At 42.2% G+C, this 20,132-nt stretch overlaps 2 protein-coding genes and 2 non-coding genes across 4 annotated transcripts; 2 read left to right on the forward strand and 2 right to left on the reverse strand.

The window, feature by feature from the left end:
* The first annotated feature begins 198 nt into the window (after positions 1-198).
* Positions 199-19,984, forward strand: LOC122394744 (muscle-specific protein 20-like). The gene is made up of 6 exons (XM_043391843.1): positions 199-525; positions 881-1,185; positions 10,057-10,138; positions 17,544-17,673; positions 19,143-19,263; positions 19,354-19,984. Exons 2-6 carry the CDS (start codon positions 1,162-1,164, stop codon positions 19,543-19,545), a joined length of 549 nt encoding a protein of 182 aa, XP_043247778.1. The 5' UTR covers positions 199-525; positions 881-1,161; the 3' UTR covers positions 19,546-19,984.
* Positions 332-413, reverse strand: Trnal-aag. The gene has a single exon. It is a non-coding gene; the product is annotated as a tRNA-Leu (tRNA).
* Positions 3,451-7,916, reverse strand: LOC122394745 (muscle-specific protein 20). Its single transcript, XM_043391845.1, has 4 exons — positions 7,761-7,916; positions 4,662-4,861; positions 4,364-4,484; positions 3,451-4,222 (listed from the first exon to the last, which is right to left on the reverse strand). The coding sequence occupies exons 1-4, from the start codon at positions 7,764-7,766 to the stop codon at positions 4,040-4,042; spliced, it is 510 nt and encodes a 169-aa protein (XP_043247780.1). The 5' UTR covers positions 7,767-7,916; the 3' UTR covers positions 3,451-4,039.
* Positions 9,383-9,523, forward strand: LOC122394910. The gene has a single exon (XR_006258940.1). It is a non-coding gene; the product is annotated as a U4 spliceosomal RNA (small nuclear RNA).
* Positions 19,985-20,132: the final 148 nt, after the last annotated feature.

The raw sequence follows: 20,132 nt of genomic DNA on the forward strand, positions 1-20,132 counted from the left end.
ATTGTCCGTAGTGTTAAAAAAGAAGATCATTCCGACTGGTTGGCAATGCATCAACACACGGTGCGCAGCTTTCTCGGACCGAGTACGAAGGTTCGAGAACCAGTCGACAGATGGCGCTTCGGTCCACTAGTCGCTAGGCAAGCTCCTGTTGCAACGTGGGCTCCTCATAGGTGTGAACCACGGCGCCGCGTGCCGACGCAACCCACTGAGCTGACGCTGCCGCAAGCTTCTTCTGCTAATTGCTCACCACCGAACGCAAAGGCTTTGTGGAATATGATCCACGAACGCGTGTGCCCATCGTCACGTCGTTGTAAACGGAAGCAAAAATTAATGGCAGCGGTGGGATTCGAACCCACGCCTCCGAAGAGACTGGTGCCTTAAACCAGCGCCTTAGACCGCTCGGCCACGCTACCGTTGAAATCTCAGTTTACCCCAGGATTGTGATATATACACATTGCTATGTTACAAGAAGCTATGCAAAAATATGTGATACTATCTCGCCGAGAGTCACTTCATCTCGAACAGGTATGTCAAAAATTTGACTCTCTCGTACAGGCCTTTGTTTTCAAGTAAATCGGTTTTAAAAATACTCCATAGATAATAAATCCGAATCGTATTTGAACAAAGGACCAAAGTTTTTACAATTATCACACGATACAATTATTGTCAGCAAAAATCGAATTCTAACAACGATTAATAACATTTAGCGATACTTTTGTGTTGTTTATATGGTGTACCCAATATTTTTATTTGAAGTATCGTTATTTACAATTTTATAAGTATTAAGTATTTTCCATTTTAAATGATTTTAATGTGCCGGGTACCGACCACCATGGTAGTCAACCTGTTAACAAAAAAAGAATCTCGCATTATTTTTCAGTTGATAGAGCTATATTCACGTGATTCTTTAAGAACGCCTTCAAGAAGATGCCGGTGGAGGTGGTCGCGTATAAAGCAGGGTAGGTTGTGTGGTGAGTAAGTGGTCCATATATAGAAGCGCCCCCACGGTTACCAACACAAGCACGTACCTGTCACGCATATATACGCAGCACGAGGGCCGAGAGCACACTTTTTGTGCTTGAGTGGATTAAGGCTCTGTCGACTCGACGACTCCTTAACGTTTCGGTAATTGTAAAAGAACGACTGCAAGCCACATTCATCATGCCTGGACGTCCTCTTTGGCAGGTGAGTAACGTTAGAAAAATTGTCGGTTTATTACGCGTCATACTGGACAGTTAGTGCGTCTTCGCGTTGTAAAATTATGAACGATATAAACAGTGCCAGTGGTACCGATACGTACGCATAACCTTCAAATAGCGGTTCACGTTCGAAGTCACGTTTTCCAGTAAAACTGCAAATCGATTTTTACGACCGTGATCTTAGGTTATAACGAAATATCGTGATAACGTTGAAAGAACGAAATATCCATCATCGGTGCGTACGTTTACTTACGGGAAAGTGTAATCGGATCGAAGTAGATATTGTATTTCATCGTAATGTTGCATTAAAGAATTATTGCAATTAAGCTAGAAAACATTTGTCCGCCGAAATTGATTCGTACCGAAAATTGTCGTGCATTATAAATGCGTGTGATACAATGGAATTTGACGACGTTCGTACAGACGCGACTTTCTATTTACTTTCTGTCGTGATCCTAAGTTTCACGGTCTGGTGCATCAGATGTCAACTTGAGGGCATTATTAGTGTTCCGTCTGGCCTTACTAAAAATACCCGACGGTGTTTATATCCCTTCACCAATATAAACTAGGGTTCTCTATTCTACGGATACTGGATCGGGTATTTATGTAATTAATATATCCGTAGTTTAGTTCGTTTATAAAACATAAAGAGATAGAGATTTAATCATAATCTTTGTTCAGACAATCGGGTAGAAATACCAAAGTATCAACATTTTCTGACAAAATAGACCATTTCTTTTAGCTGTAACAATATTCCCAGGCATTGTATGATTAACGTATGCGTTTTTTTTTACCACAGATATACATACATATGTTATAAGTTGGAAGACATTCTCGTATACGGATAATAAAATTAATAATTATACGAGTTTAGGAACATAGATTTTTAAGTCGTTAATTCCGCGTTATAATACATAGTTTCCTTGTACACGTATCCTTCCACAAGTCCATCTATTTCGAACATCTGACTCACGGCATACATGTCCAGAATATTTTTACGAGTTTTCCTTAAAGTGATCTAATTCTGGAGAGGTTATAAATCTTGAGTCACCGAATGCACTGCTAAACTAATTTTGATTTACACGTGGGACCACAACGTGTCGTTCTTCGCGAAGGTCGTTTCATTTTCATCCCTGCTTTTCGTTCATAAATCAACGAATTTAACGGCTTCCGATGTCGCGAACGAACGGATTCGTGTCGCGTGAACGCGTTGATCGGGAAATTGGTCGCGACATGTCTCGCGTTATGAAAAATCGAATACAAGATTTCCTTCCATCGGAAACTTGTTGACAATAATCTACATACGTATTAATTTATTACATTTTACTGTTATTGCTGTACCGTATGGTGGGTCTAGCTGGATTCGTGCTGGTACACCGTGCGCGATCCAAAAATAATTCAAAGGCGCCGTTACGTGCCAAGCTAAATAAAAGTTTCAATTAAATTTTGCAATTTGAACATGTTTTTCTTACCTACGAGGGGAGTGGGAGTGAAACTTGAAAAATTTCTTTCGCGATGACAGCACACAAGTCTCGCGGCTACGTTTATTTACAAACAAACTGCCCGTTATTTTCGTAGTTGGCGCGACGAAATTAACTCGGCCAAGTTGAGGGTGCGCTCGAGGCCTCCGTGAACGAGATAGAAATCCAAACGAGCTGGAACGATTCTTGGAACCGCATAACTGCCGAGAATTTTGTGCTATTCGAAATTTCAATTTCAATTTTTTTAAATTCCACAACGAACGAAGAATGTTAAATTGGTTTGGAAAACACCGAAAATTGACCGACACGGAACGTTAACACATTGGTTTCACAATTTTTGCAAATCGTACAACACGTTATTTTAAGACCAGAGTCATTATTGCTACATTAACCGCGAAAAGAAGCGTGTATTAATGTTTCAAAAAGTTTGGCAAGGCCTGGTCTTACGACAGAAGAATCTTCAATTATCGCGGTATCTTTCTTCGCCCTTGTTTCTGTAACATTGCGTGGAAAATATAATTCGAAAGAAGTTTTTACGGTTTCAAAATTAGTTTCGTTGGCCTAGAGAAAATAGCTCTATATAATTCTTACAATAATCAAGAATTATTATTAATTATTTTATTTGAAAAATTTTTTGTAGATATTCTGAAGATTTAATTATTAAAGTATTTTTTTTACTAGTCTATTTACCCTAAATTAACGATGAAATTTCAAATATATTTTAAATAATTGCCTATTTAATAGCAGGATTAGAGTAATAATAATACAGATAATAAAAAATAGCAACACTGCTTCTTTATTTGTTTCGTTTACATATATTATTAGCAAATTACGACTGGACAATTGGTTGTATATATTAAATATATAAATATATATTATCGATTCGAATTGACAAAATAGATGAAAGACTCAAAGTCTTGTTTGATCCTTTTTTTTTTAATTTTACGTTGATATTACCGTTTATATTTTTAATCAAAAAAGGGTTTAAGTGGCTGTGTATGTGTATTTGTGTAAATGTGTGCGTATGTGCGTGTACATGTGTGTATACACTGTTCAGCAAGTATTGTATAATGTGTAATGTGTAAAGGTACGTCGTGAGATTGCATTGATCAATTAATATCGCTTATTTTTATGATACATCGTATTTACGTACACAAAGAATACTATAACATAATACAATTCCCGCAACGTACTTTGATTAACAAAATTGGGTGTGTTTATTTTCCTCAACGTTTCCGAGATTACGTATTTCTAAAATGTCCGTCGAGATAATCGCGGACTCGTACGAGAACATCTCAAATCGGTGGTATTTTTCATTTGTAGCACTCTACACCTATATATCGATCGGAAAGATCACGTTTACATATGTCGAGTGTTGCCGAATCCTCCGTGACCAGATTGGCTGGCACCTTTGTTGTATCCCATTTGTAAATTTACCTGTCCCTCGCTGGCCCGTAGCTGTTCCTCCGTGAACGTTCTTTTGTTTTCGTCGGCCATTTTCGGCCCTAGCCTTGGTCCTTGGTACTCGGGGTGTTTCTGCGTCTGTATCGAACAAATAATTATGTAGATACGTACGATAAACAAGGGATTTTCGATCCAAGACGATGGACATTTTATTAAAAAAAATTAACAACCCCTTTCAAAGTTTCAAACAGAAATCTCGTGACTTATTCAGATACTTACGATCCTACCAAGCGCGTACAGGCAAAGCGTAACTTGTGGGATGTTGCGTCTTTCGAAGAGATCGGCCGTCTGGAAGATCTCTTCTTGTGGGACACCATATTCCTTAATGGCGGCTTGAAATCTGTTGGAAGATGATGGAATTAAGTCGTCAACATTTTGCCATTTTTTTCCCCATCCGAAAGTCATGTAATTAACGCTTCTTTTGAATATACGAAAGAGCGAAGACACGAAGGTGGTCTATTTATAACGGGACACCTAGTATAGATGTTCCAATTCAATATCCAAAAATACCACGCACCTCTGAACATTTTCCATGAGCTGGAAATTGGTTCCTTTCGCCTGGATCTTTTTTACCGACCCTGGCGCCAATTTGTTGATGAGCTTACACAAAACGACGCCATCTTTCAGTATGTCCTCGTAGTTTCCAGGCGGGAGCTTCTCGCCCAAAACAGCCTCGATCCAGGCCAACACCTCTGTTTCTTGTTCCTTGTTGCGAGCCTGAAAGCAAAACGTTCGTTCTTAGTTTCATTTTTCCTCAATTAATCTTATAAAAATATTTTCAGTTATTTGCGTCAAAAGACATCTTCTAGTCGAAATAGTGATAAGGAATTTCTTCAACTTTTAATTTTTAAAGAAACGAATAAATTGGAACAGAAAATACGTTATTGAATAAAGATATTTCCCCACCACGAAACAATTACTTGTTCCACGTTGTGTGAACAACGCGAACGCGTCGGTTAACCTAACCTAAGCTATTGGAACATGTAAAAATCTCGGAAATGGTTCTACGAAGAATTCGTGGCTCGACTAACCCCTTAAGCGTTCTAAAATTAGATCGGACGATCGATGGATGGCGAAGGGAACTTGAGATGGTCCTAGCGAAGTATCGACGGGAGATTTAAAAAACTGTTGCGGGAGTGGGAACGGAAAACGGAAATAGATCGCGAAGAACGGGTGTTACATTACCGGGACGTAATACGAACATCGAAAATAAAATACGTCGGCCGATTCGTCGGCTTTTATTAAAACTGGCATGAAACGACAACGTTCGGTTTGCTGGCCACCTGTTTCCGTGCCGTGTGAACCCGCGTGAATTTTACAGATTTCTAGTAAAATCGTTCGCAGGACGAAATTATACCGTTGGCAGATTGACAATGATTTCACTTCAATGCCTTCCCTTTTGGGCTATTAGCGTCGCGGATACGTATTCACGATTTTTCGGAGGTTAGGTTTGGGTTAGGATTTTAAACGAATTTTACGGGGGTCGTACGTCTGAGCGAACGAGAAGAAATTCGTGGTTCCTGCGCGTTAAACGTAAGCAAATTTTGTTAACTGCTTTTACAGTGATTTACGATGCCAACAACCGGTCATCCAACGTAAATGAAATCTGGCATTCCTCTGTTCCCGATAGATCGGTATTTATAGCGGGGATCAGCCTCGATAATTCGCGAAATTAGATCCTGCATATCGCGGTATGCTATTCGGGAATTTGTTTATACGCTGTACGAGCAAACGATAGAACAGCTTTGAACGGATCCGTTCCGACGTTCTAGATTTCTAACCGCGGACGATCGGCCATTCCGGAGAGAAATCTCCAGCTTGTCTGCGAAGTGTCAAGCCATCGGGAGCAACGTGTTCCTCGTCGAACTCTCTCTCGAGGTGTATTTTAAGCTTCATTCTCAAGAGGAACGACGATTCTCGCCGGTTGGAAACCCCGGTGTATCCGTCTCCCGAGGACGTTTAACGAACACGACACGTGGTGCAACGATTCACTAAATTTAACGTTAAATTGGTCAAGTCGAGCATTCGTGACCCGAGACGCGGCGTTAGATCGCGGTACACATGAATGGGCATTCTTTTGCGCGGCGCAGAACATAACCTTACTAATTGGTTCGACCATTCTCTACGGTTTATCAGATATTCGAAATGTGATCTTTTCGTTTGGCATTTCCCGACAGCGACAGCCACGCGTAAAATGATTCTACATTAAACTTTGAAAAACTTTCGACGGACGAATGAAATATAAGATTCACCCTTCGCAGAATGATCACCATCTCTAATTTTATTTCTTATATCGTGTTTCTTCTTTATTATTTCGCTATTGTCTTTATTATTATGTTCGTTACGGTAGTGTATATGCTCTATTATTTCCCCATCTCTCTTTTTTAGGTTACGTTGTCAAGTTTACGCGTAATAATTTCTTTGTACGGTGTACGAGGCGCGCGAATTAATAAAAAATAGTAAAAAATGTTGAAACGTTCGTAAAATGTATTTTCATTAACGTTTGATCCCGTTCGCGTATTAATTCCGTAGTTTCGTGCCAATTTTACGATCGATTCGAAAATACACAACGTGACATAGAGTCGTAGGTTTTAATGTCATGTTGCTAAAACCTTCCGAGAATGATGCCGTGTGCCTTTTCTGAGACGTGAATCAGCGGAGACAAAAGAGGAAAAGTGTCGGGTGTAATATTTCATGTGTGAAATGTGGCCACACCGTGAATACTCTAGAAGTTAACCTTTAATTTCTGCAGGCTAATTTTACCAAGACGATTGGTTCCGTGTTGTGATTTTTCTGCCAGCTACAATTGGATACGGTTATTTGTTATCATTCTCCACCGTATTATTTTATTCGTTTCGAACAACCTAGCATTCACGAATATGCTGCGTTTCCTCCAACTTTCGTGTTATTGTTGCCGAAATCGACGTCGATGTTTTTCGTATTCGTAATTTCGCTTGAAAGGATCGGCAAACATAGATATTACGTAAGGCTATTTATCTTAGGATATAAATACTTCGGGCGCGATGAAGGAGGAGATACGCGTCAAAGGCGATCGTCGATACAAATTGCAGTTACGGAATTATGCGATTTCTGACGCGTCCGCGGCCCGGAACGCGTTCGTCGGTGAAACTAAAAACGGACCGTTACGAATTCCCCGCGAGAAATTAACGGAAACGACGCTTGTAAACTACCATAAGCGTTGAAATCCGATCCAGGGACGAACGGGGTCGTCTGCTCCTTGTCGCGTTCAGACGGCTCGAAATACTGATACGGATCGCTATTGTACGCTGTCACCGGATCGTTTTCTCTTTGTTTTTCTTTTGAAACTTTCTGTTTCCCCGGTGTCAAGATTAATTCAATATCTTGGGAGAATCGCCAGAACGAAATAGCCCAAGGTCCAAACGTAATTAGGATTCTACGAATAACCGCGATTTCTGGTGGTGCCGTCGCGATAGAAATTAATGCACCGGCTATTAAGAGTCCCATTTATCGGTGTTAAAGCCGACCACCGCGATAATTTTGGTAATTTATCGCGCGTACGCGTACGTACGTTTATCACTGTTCCCCGTTCGAACCGAATATCAAAACCGGTAGTCGATGACGTGGATAAACGTACCGGCATGGTTTTCCCCTTTTCCCTTTCGTCGATCGCCGTTTACTCGATCACTGCAGGACTTCCGACTTTTGAACGGTGACGCTGGACTAGAGACTAAGTCCGGACGCGGTGCGTCGCGACGCTATATGCCGGTCTCCCCTCCGCGTATCCTTTCCGCCGACATTCAGGACCGAGTGATTTTTGGCTTACTGCCCGCCGAGTATTCCCACACCCCCGCCCCCGCGGCCAGATCTTGACACTGTAGCCCTATTTACAAGAAGCGACACGAAGTCAAAGTGGTACATATATAATAACTGATTTGGTCCGTTCTTGGACGCCGGTGTCCGTCACTTATATTCCCCAGACTCGTTCATTAATTTAGGATCATTTTTTACCCGTGCAGAGTTTATTGTAATTACTAAAATTTTGTCGCAAATAAAAGCTGTTCGGAATTAAATTGTCGATCACGGGTTTCGAAATCATTGAAATGGACGAGGATGTCCATTTTCTAAACAATCTCGTTCGAACAATCGATCCGTTCTTCGAAATAATCTAGAAACGTGGAAGCGTTAGGGGATCGTCTTTCGCGAAGGTTCGATGTTCCTCATCGGCGTAAAATATTCGGTTGCAAAGTGATAGAAATAGGTCGCGATCCAAACAGGCTACACATTTAGGATCGATGTATCGTTGCTTTCGACCGTTTGTCGTTATTACGAATGCTGACGTCGCGTGTCCGGGTGGGAAATTCAACCAAGTGGAAAAGTTCGAACAAGTGGGTGTGTTTTGCAAGAAAGGATGGTTAACTGGTCCGTGGACGAACGCCAGATGAAAACGCCGATAAGCAAGGCGTCGTAATTTCTGGATTCTAGCCACTTCGAAGGGTGAGACCATCGACGAGTTTAGATCCCGTCAATCGACGCTGTTTCCAAGTTTATCGTAACGCAACGAAAATCGTCTGGAACGATTCTGCGGCACGACTTCGACGTTGAACATTTTCTTATGTAACAGAAATCAAATTGATGGACGTCATCGAAGTTAAGCCTTTAAATCTTGTTTCTGAACGATTGATATACGAACTCTCAAGTAATTAATGTTCTTAGTATTATTATTCTAACCCTTCGTCCTAGAAGTAACAGACATTTATTTGGCTACGTAAGAAAGAAAGAATGAAGTAAGACTCCATTGCAAGGCATCGTTACATGCGTATTTAAAGTGCTACCTCTTCCTCTCGTGTTCTCCTGCGACGATGCATTTTCAGCAAATACTTAACCAACTTGACTTACTCTCGATTGTAAATACACCGATTTGAGGTTAATATACGATGCCTAGAAAACTGTCTTCTATGATAAAGAAGTATTTAGAATAATCGATAGAAGATTCGTGCTGCCAACATTTTTTATAGATTGTCATTTTAAAGATTATTTATTTTTATACCGTCATGAAGCTCGATTGTATTTTATTAAATGGTAATATGAATTCATCGCGGTACTTAATCTCACGCGAATCGACAAATTGGGTGCACCATGTTCACTCGCTCCGACAGTTTCCGAATTTGCCACCAGGTGGACGCGCGGGAGAAAGATTTCTCGCTGTTGGAAGAGTGCAGCGCTGTTATTAGTAGGGCAGAGAAACACGAACTCGTCAGCTTTGCGCAGTGGCGATATCGTAACCAATGAGGTTCTACCGAGGTGCGATTATTGCTAGTTGAAAACTTTTACCAATACCCCGCCATGACGATGTGAAATATCATCGGCTACGGCAATTTTTGAGAGTTTCTGCGGAAACTGATTGTCTTTATGATAAAAATAAATTTTATTGAAGTTGATTTCGTGGTACAGAAATCTCAAAATTACCAATACCCGAAGTATTCGCTAAGGTTTCTTGTTAATTTTCACGTTCACATGAATGTTTAGCTATTATCGGAGGTTACCTGCCTCCATTTAAAAATAATCTATAATAACTATTCGACAAACGCGTAGAGGGAAAGCGGTGGAACTTGGAAAACAAGTTATCTTTGGATGACATTATATTTGTATAAACATTGATCACGAGAGAGAACGTATTAAGATAAACGGGCAAAATATTGATAACATTGAATTAAAATATAAGAGAAACGAGCGCAAAGGAACAAACGGAACGAACGAAGGAAAGCGTGGACACGTATAAAAATAGAATTATTAATATAATCGTTATAAAGGTCTCGGCGTTGGATTTCGTTAACGTTAATTTTAGTGCGCGAGTCAAATCATCTTGTTCCCCGAATTACAAATCATAATCGTTGAACTGTATTAAAATAGTGCTTTTAACGTGTGTGTAGGTTGCTGGTAAACGAGAAGCAAGCCAGGAAGCTGAAGCCCAGCAATGGATCGAGACGGTAGTTGGACAGAAGTTTCCACCAGGTAAAATAAATATAAAAATACAATATTACATGTTCCTTATAAAATAGAAGTATCTCTACATGGATGAACAGCGTGGAGTAAATTTAGAATTTCGCGACATCGTACACGTTCGCGTAACCTTGTGGTACAGAGCTTTGACAATATCGCGTAATCTGGCCGGAGAATCCGTACGCACGCTTGATTGAACTTTATCGATGATACCACTCCCTTGATATACACGTGGTCGTGCATAAGCTCCTGTTCTCCGGAGGTGGTGTGGTTTCAAAAGCGTGTCAGTATCACCACCCCCGTTGAGATTCGCGCGACATGCTCGCGAGGCTAACTAGAACCCTATAATTCCCGGGTATGAATGTCAGACCGCGTGACGTTGCAAAGGTTAAGCTTGTTCGCTAGGTCAGTTATCCGCGAGACGTCTCTTCGCGTCAGAATGGCAAATCGGACGTTAAAAAACGTTCGACGTTCTCGACAGACCGATACGCGTGTCATTGGTATTTACAAGAGTCGGAGATATTCGTAGATTCGTAGAAATCGTAGATCCCGAGGCCAATGGACGATAATATTTTCTGACAAAGCGAGCTATTGGTGGGGGGGTTGGATTCCACAGGTGAACGAAGTCGACGACCGCGATTGCAAAGGGGTAGGATCCATCCTCCGTACGCGTATGTTCTCCTACTAAAACGCGCGCTTTGTTACGTCATTCGAGCCACCCTATTGAACGAGAAGTGGGTAACAACCCCTACGTCTAACGTGCAACCCTGATTTGAAAAATACGCCAGCGTCGACGCAATCGCCGTGTTAGACATGTGGACGCACACTTCAGTTTGGACGAGAAAAGAATAAGGTTCCTCTCCGTCTGCATTCTTTTCATCATACCGTTGCCTCGCGATCCGAAGATTCGCGTATAACTCTTGGAAATCGAAAAAATGCGATCTTTTCGTTGACGATCGACAGCATATAAAAGCATTACAACGATTTCACGTTGGAAAAACTTTTAAGCGTAAACATTTAGATCCGCGCGCTGACTTCCGTGTTTGGCTGCCACCCTGGTAGCATGGAGGGTACGACGAAGGTGGCCAAACGATGACACCTTCCTCGCTTGGCGTTTTACTCTACGTTTGAAACCCTTCGCGGAATTCTCGGAGAGTGGGAAGGGTAGTTTTGTTCGCGGAGAAGCTTCCTTGATGAAGTGCGAGCCTGGTGTTTGCAGATTCAGGGCGCACCTGCCATAAGCACATCGTCCCACATAATAAAAAGGAAGGTTATTTTCAGAAAATCACGTGGTAAAATCCATAAGTATTCAAAGAACATCAGGGGTCTCCAATTAGAATTAATCTCGCAAGACCTTGGCTCTTACATCGTCTGACAAGATGATTTTGTTAAAAATATTTCAGGGGAGTGAATGACGAGTGTTTGGAACGGCTTGAGAGCCGTAGAGAGGATGTTTACGTTAGATTATCGGTCGCGCGAGACGAGTGAACGAGTTCTTGGAATGCACGTGGTGTTCTCGGACGCTTGGCGACGCATATTGTGTGAAGCGGACGAGCAGTTAACGCGTAGTGCAACCCGTTTGAAACAAAGAGGTGCAAATTCGGTTTAACGGCGTAAGCGTTGTTCGAGCGTTACACCGTGTCAGCTCCACCTAGCCTTACAGCGAGCAAAGCTCTATGCGTTGATGCGAGCCGGGTATTCGAAGCTTTTGATGTTATTGACTCGTTTAAAATTGAACTTACTACCGGCGTTCGACTGCTACTGCGGTCATTACGCTTCCTCTCCATCCGACTCGTCCCTAACATCGCTGATCGTTCTGATAACACGATTGGAATTTGATGTATTCCAGAATTCCTGAATCTTTCGGTTGTAGATGTTAGCCTGTTCCTGGAAGCTCGCGAGGCATGCTGAACACGACCCTCGTAACGGTTTACGTAATCGGAATATTTTTCGGGGGAGAGGGAAAATTGTATCGGATTTGCATATTCAAACGTATTAAAAGAATATTGGAAACAGTTTGTCATAAGACGTTCAGATGTATACGTAGCAACGTAACCGATAAGAACGATAGGCAAATAAATTTGGGTAAACAATTGACAAATATAAATATAAGAAAAAATAACATCTTGAGATATTGGATGTTTAAAAATAGGAAGTCTTTGTTATAATTGAAAGTACACGGTATTCGCGTAATCGTAATAATTAGTTTGTTGCTGATTACATAAAAAAAAAATATGAAAAGCTCCCCAAGCTCGGAGTTTCGTTAAACGACGTTGAACAATCAGTTGTTTGCCGACGACGTGTATTGATTTAGCGTCATCTGTTCATCATGTTACGTCGTAAGGACGCCAATGTATCAGGGTCGCATACAAAACCCTAGATAGTCAAGTCACAAACATTGCATTGTGTCATTTCTTCTTCCCGTCTTCTCGCATCCCCTTCAACTTTCCTCTTCGTAGAGAAAATCGTGCATTAAGGGTTCCACACAAAGATCGAACTTTCCTTTTAACCGTAAAATTGTTACGCGGTTTTGTTGCTCTCCGCGCCTCGTTTTATACTTTTTTATTGTATTTATATCGGTCGTGTAAACGTTGGGTGACATCGCGCAGAGGCTAAAGTCACTTCGACGACGTAAGAAATTCCTGACCCGTAACTGCTTTGTTCCGTGGATGGGGCACCTTAAAGTTCAACGAATGAAAGCGAAGAGTTTCGAGGGAGGGAAATGTCAGTCATCCGTTCGTCACGGTGGCACAAGTAGCTTGGTCGCACCAGGGTACCAGCAGACGTTTGAGGGATTTATAGCTTGCCCGCCACGTTGACGTCAACGTCGACGGATCGATCCGTTTCAGACAGTAACCCCTTTGCAGCCCGTCAAGATTGTTTTCGAAGGGTGCCCGAGACGACAGGCGCTGTCGATATGTCGAACAGCTCGTCACGTAACGTCGCGTGACGTCACGAAAGCTCGTAGTTACTAGGGTAGCAACGATGGGTAGTAGATGAATTTATGGTCGTCTCACCGACGAAGGGCTTATTCTCCGTGTGTTCGTGCACACCCCTCGTAACGGATATGTCGAGAAAATAAGAACGTTTCCTGCGAAAGGAGATGCGTTTCGATGATACGTTTCGATCGAAGGCACTTCGACGGGACGTCAACGGGTGTCAGTTGTCCGTCAAAAGATCGTCAATGACGTCATTCTGAGACAAGCCTACCAGGATTACAGCCCCGGGGTAGATTTATGACCGACTGCAACAAGTGGTTGCCTCGAGCTATATTTCATACAGGGGTGCGTACGAAAAGACCGCGTCCTCCTCTTCGATCGATCAATGAAATCCAACTTTATACTCTTCTCCGAATAAATTCAGATCTTAATAGGGAATAGAAATTTGTAAACTTATTTAACTATTTTATTTCGACGACAGTTGGCTCGTTGTTATCTGCCGTGGGACGATGGTCTGCACGTGGCCCGAAAGAACGTTTCTGCGAATGAAACCCGAGACGCTCGTCGATGGCCAAGGACTTAGGTTCTTCCTTATCTCGCGATCGAGCACAACGAAGATAGACGAGACCAGCGTTCCTATGTTTGTCTCGGTTGTTTTCAACTGCAAGACAAGAAAAAACATAGAAACGCGCGTCGTTTCGACGTTCGCGTGACCCTAACCTTAAAGTCGCGTAGCTATCGAGCGTCAAGGGATGGTTCGTACGAAAGAGTGCATGGAAAAGTTTTGAAGAGGCCAGGCGTCCCGTCGTCGCAAGGACTTTGTCTCGAAAGGTTTGGCCACGGAGTGGGGAAGTTGTGGGGGTGACAGTTTGTTAAAATAAGAGGGAAAGTGAATTCTGCGCGCGCCTGCATTCGTTCCCGCGGGACCTGTTGCACGACGCTAGTCGTAAATTCAGCCCCGGGATGTTGTCCTGGTGAAAACCGTGTGTTTGACGTCTTTATGACGTGAAACTGACGTAAAATCGATACCAGGCTAAAACAGCTTGTGTCTCGAAGGCAGAACCCGCGCTGCTTACACCGACTCGATACCAAAACATTTCGTTCGAACGTTACGTATTACGTTAATTCTTTTGTCGCAGGTTCAGTTCGATTCAAGCAAACGACAATTTTTCTTTTCCACCCGATAATTAAAATAATCGTATCACAGTGTTCAGCCTTGTTTGGTTACACGTGTAACGGTATGCAAGGCTAACTACCAGAGGTTAGGAGTCCGACTTCGCGCGTAAATTCGACGGCTGCTCGCATCTGCGGAAATTAACGAAAATATATACATATAAATATTGTAAACATGCAAGAAAGGTGTGTCTATGGCGGTTATCGATTTCACGTCAAGTTGTCGAGACATGACGACCATGACGTGTCAACATAACAGGATAGCATCAGGTGTAGAAATAGTTTCGATCCGCCAATACATATTGTTGCGAGCCGATATTTTTTTGACGCGTATTGGCACAAACGGAGACAGCAATAAGACACGCAACGTCTGAAAAATATCAGGCCAGCATCACGTGATCGCGTTTGTTTGGCCACGAAAGAAACGGGCGGAAGAGTCGCGGAGAATCGCGTGCTGGATCTGGAAGGCGTTTTATCGATTTTCTGTCATCTTCTCGCGTTTACGACATCTCATCGCGTTTCGACGATACCAGGAATGTATCAGCATATCACGCTTATTTACTTCATCTACCCGCGTTTGATCCAGAGGCGGATGCTGGCTGTTGCTCTCGGCTGTTGCCTGGATATCGTGGAAAAGCGGAGGGTCTGCTCGACTCGTTTGATTCGCGTAGTCGAAGCACGTTACGCTTAAAAGGATGATACCCCTTGTAAAGAATTTTCTTCTAAATGTTTTATATTAGAAAAATATTCGTTAAAAATTATTCCCAACCGTAGGAGACGATTAGTTTGTTACCCGATCGCTCCTGCGTTGGATATCGTAACGAACAATAACTGGAAACTGTCCTTTTGTAAGTAATCACGAAGATTTTCCCGAAGTTACACGCTTGTATCGTATTTGCATTAAATTCTAGTTGGTCGACACCATTTGTACTATATTTCTATATTGTATCCACGCTTGCATTTGGGATCATTAACAATTCCAGTGCGAGCTAAAGATTCAGCCAAACAGTAATGGTTAGCCCTGACTCTGTTGAGAGTAACGATAAAATCCCTGTTTAGACTTTTGCGAGAATACCAGCTGGATGCACTATCTTTGTTAAAGAATTGAAAATATTTTTTACCCTCACATTGGCCCTGCTCTTTGATCAGGTTGTTAGTTTGCACTCTTGCCAACGATTTAAAATGTTCGAAAAGATCAGCAAATTCGAGGGATCTCAATAGAGTCAGAGTCTAGAACAGATTTGGCAGCAGAGTCAGCTCCTCTCGTTTACCATGACTTCCATGTGAGACGGTATATGGAATAACCTTATAAAATTATTTTTAATGTTAAAAATGTACGGACATTGGTTTTCGCAGCAGCTTTAGGCGACCGTAAGGCTTGCAGAGAGATTAGGGAGCCAGAAAAAACGAGAAAGCTGTAATCTTTATGATTCAAGGCCACTTCAAGGGCGTTATTTAACGCAGCACACTCAGCCATGTATATAGATACATTCTGGTTCAGTGTGCGATTCTATATATTTGCGCGTCGAATCGATCGTTTCTTAGTTCCCTCTCCGAGAGTCGAGAGTCGATTCGAGCTAATCGAACGGAATTGGCCAACGTATCTGAACCTGATCGACTGTCGAAGTCTCGTCAATCGAAAATTCAAGCACACGACCAGTTTTGTACTAGGCGAACAGATTTTAGGGTAGGCATTTAGTAGCGCCCCCTCTGTAGCAAAACCACGTGACACGTCGTCCTTGCAGGATCAGGGTAGTAGTCTTTCGAACAGTTAAAACTCGTCGTTTTGTCCAAAAATGTTTCCAAACTGTCCCAATAATTTGTTCGCGAAACGTAATCAATTTGTAAGATTCGTATTACCAAGAGCTTCGATTCTGCAATTCTCAATCGTGTGTTGCTGTTGGAATGAAATGGATGGATGGAGAGAATAAAGATCGATTTCCGTTACCGTCAAATTTTGCAACGAGGAACGTTCGTACATATTTGCATAGTGCGTGCCGTTTTACAATTTATGCATACGCAGAGAGTGCAGCTGTGGATCTACTCGAAGCCCGGTATGTTTTCTTAGTAACTCTGTAACTTTCATATTCATAGATGCTGCATATATTACCATCACTATCATCGCGTATTTAGAACGGTAATGTGACACCGCGGCAACATACGCGACGAATGAGTTACTTTCCAACAATAACAAATATACCAACATCTATTTCCAACGTGGAACGTAACAATTTAAAAGCTAAATCGACTCGACGAACTTCTAACGCAAACCGAGCACCGGACACGTGTATTTCGATGTCTGTCCTAACATTATTAATTTAAACCGTCACGGTGATTCTACGGTTGATTAAAAAAAAAAAAAACGACCACCGCTCGTACGCCGGGAGGAAAAGTGCCAACTGTTGCATCCGTCGACCGCAGCGCTTCCTCTCATGCCTCGTGCATCGATACAATTTACACAACCAGTCACCAGGTGGCGTGCCATGTCGATAGGTTCGATACTTCGAAACGTCACCAAATGAGTAGAGGGGAGGGGGGATTGAAGCTGGCATAACGAAACACACTTGACAACATCACCATTTCGCAAGCTCTTGCGGGAAGCTGAGCTCCTGGCAACTCGAGATGCACGCGTCTTTCGATGGCGACGAGAGCGTTTCGACGCTAGGCACGACGACGACAAGACAATGATGGCGCTGAACGAGACACGCCGGTCAAGAGCAAAAAGAGCGAGCAATGGAAAGACGGAGGCGGTCTTTCCTGATCCTTCGGCCGGACGGCAAAAAATGCCATGCCCCCTTGGCGCGCCTCTTGGCATAATGGGGCGCTATGAATGAGTGTTGGTGCCCGCGCAGCCACTGTTATTATTTCGCGGCAATCTCCGACTGTCGAGAGGGAGGCAGAAAGGTGGGAAGAAGGGTAAAAAAAAAAAAAAGGAGATACGAGTCGCTCGTTTCGTTCGAGAGCCGATAATCGCGCGGCCGACAATGAAAATCGATGACTGGCGCCGAGTGCGCATGACACTCCCTGCGGAACTTAAAACCTCGCGGTTTCCACGCGGGGGAGGAAAGGTTTTTTCTGTTATCCTGGTGCCACTGTGGTCCCCAGCATTCTTTTCATTGTCCAACCGTTTACTCCCTCCCTTCTCGTACATTTTCATCGGGGAGATAAAAGTAACCAGCTGTCGTCGGTTAAATATTTAACATTGTACGATTATAATTAACGAGAAAATAATTACAAACGAAATTAATTTGAATGTACCCGTTAAATGACTTGTTTCGTTCATCGATGCAATATGTGTGTTACAGGTGTAAGTTACGAGGATGCATTAAGGGATGGCGTGCTGTTATGTAAACTCATGAACAAACTGCAGCCGGGTCTCGTCACCAAGATCAATACCTCCGGCGGTGATTATAAGATGATGGATAATCTGAACCAGTATGTATTACATAGTCCTTGATTGTAGAAAATTAATTGTCGAAGATAGAAATTGAATTTAATATTTTAGCGACAGCGTACTTTTTAGGCTGTTTCGCTAAAGTATTTTGAGAGTGTTTTGAAGGTAGTTAGCTCGTTGTTATCTGCACGTGGCCCGAAAGAATGTTTTATACAAATGAAACCCGAGACGCTCGTCGATGGCCAAGGACTTAAAGTCACGTAGCTATCGAAGCGTTGAGGGATGGTTTGTTTGAAAGAATGCGTGAGAAAGTTTTGTCTTTGTCTTGAAATATCTGTCTACGGAGTGTAGAAGATAAAGTTACCTTCTGGCAAAAGGATCGCGATAAACTCCACGGCATTTACCCCGGAACCCCGTGACTGGTCGTATCATTTAATAATACCGCTAAGCTTCCTCTGATCTCATACTTTCCTGCTACGCAGTCGACTTCGCAAGGTATCGATGACCAACTCTCGTCGGAATCGAGAGATCAAACCATGTGCGATTATTGACCTCGAATCGTCGCGCCGCTTCGAGAGCGACGATTCTTCTGTACGATTACCGCGAAAACGGGCCGCATTCTCCTTCTTCTTGTTACCTGTGTGCCTGGTAAATAAGTATCAACAAAGTCTGAGGTCGGGACCGTCGCAGTGAACTTCGAACAGACATAATGGGGACGCTACTTTCTTACGCATCGTTCATGTATGTCGGTACAGGTCGCAGCATAGTCGTCAATTTACCGTCAAAACAGATAGAAAAAAAAATTAACGAATTAATGTTCAATCTAAGAAGAATGCTTTTATTTGGTATTTTTGTTATCTTGTATCTTTCGGTATGCGATGTAAGATTAAATTATGAAGATCGAGTGCTTTTTTTTGCCATGGTTCTTGAAGCAATACGACAAGACGAGTAATCATCGAAATTGATATTTATTTAGTTGATTAAACCTCTCAATGTTTTGTAATCGTGAACAATCATTATCTCGTTAGAATCATTAGATACAACGTAATTTAACCGATTCTTCTCCGTGCAAAGTGCATCGTGCACGGTGTTTCCTGCATCTGACCGCGGTGTCGCGTGCGCATGCCGCCAATTGGCGCGTTTTCAATGTTTAAGAGCGCTTTCCTGAGAGTGGGGCGAACGATGCGCAGCGCGGCCACTCCGCGTTACTCCCTTTTTATGCGGAAAGTAGGAACAACTTGGAGCTCGTCGTGTGCGTTCCGTTTGTTTCTACGTTGCTGATACCGGAAGAGCTCGTTGACACTGGCCTGCCTTACATTCGTTGTATCACGAGGCGTTTCGCATCGGTGACGACAAAATGGCGGTCGCAGAAACTAGCGATGCCTCTGCATTCAGAATAGGACTGCGACTATTCGAATAATCTATTAGTCGAACACTAGATGTCTGCTTTTATAGAATAACACGTCACGGGCCTTTAGAATCATGAGAACAATTTACTGAATTGTTACAGGTTTCAGAAGGCCTGCGTGAAATATGGAGTACCTGATGTAGATCTCTTCCAGGCGGTCGACCTCATGGAAAGGAAGAACATAGCGCAAGTTACTAACACGATATTCGCCATTGGTCGCACTGTAAATTATTTACCTTTCCTTAACCATTGTCTTTTTATGGCGTGCTTTCTTGCAGTCTCAGAAGCATTGGAGTAAAATGTTTGTTCACAGACGTATAGACACCCGGAATGGCGTGGCCCTTGGCTGGGACCAAAACCAGCGGAAGAAAATAAACGAAATTTCACGGAGGAGCAATTAAGAGCTGGCGAAGGTCTTATCGGCCTGCAGGCTGGTACCAATAAGGGCGCCACTCAAGCTGGTCAGAGTTTCGGCGCCACGAGGAAGATTCTTCTCGGAAAATAATGTTAAAAAAAATATTTTCCAACACCCTTATGAATTTTAAAAAATAGTTCAAGATTGGTTTTAGGTAAAGTGTGCATCGAAATCTTAAACAAGTCGACGAATATCGGCGTACGGTACAACTAATTTCGTTGAAAGAAGATTTCAATCCATCGCGCATCCTGTACCATTAGACCTCTTATTTTAATTATTCTATATTAATATATAAATCTTGGCATGTAGAGATTGATTTGGCCGCGTAATACAGAAAATAAATTTACAATTTAGAGCTTCCCGTGTATATGTGCTCTTTCGTTGGATCGATCGATAAATCAATTAATGATGTCCGTGGCTTTCTACAAATGTCGCTATAGTAAACATCGTTATAAAAAATGAAAGAAAATTTATGGTTGTGTGAAGAAAATGATAAAGATACCGAGAAAACGCAACTACCTTTTGCAGTTGTACTGTCAAAGAAAAAGAAATCACATAGAAACCTTATATATTTTTTATTTTTATTCCATCAAAATGTAAATTATACAATAAAATATTCAAAACAGTATATCACATAAATATTTGTATATATCTAAATACATGTATACAAAAATAAT

Source organism: Colletes gigas, unplaced genomic scaffold (genome assembly GCF_013123115.1).
Source record: "Colletes gigas isolate AHSC1104 unplaced genomic scaffold, ASM1312311v1 Colletes_gigas_Sc00004, whole genome shotgun sequence".
Taxonomy (NCBI): domain Eukaryota; kingdom Metazoa; phylum Arthropoda; class Insecta; order Hymenoptera; family Colletidae; genus Colletes; species Colletes gigas.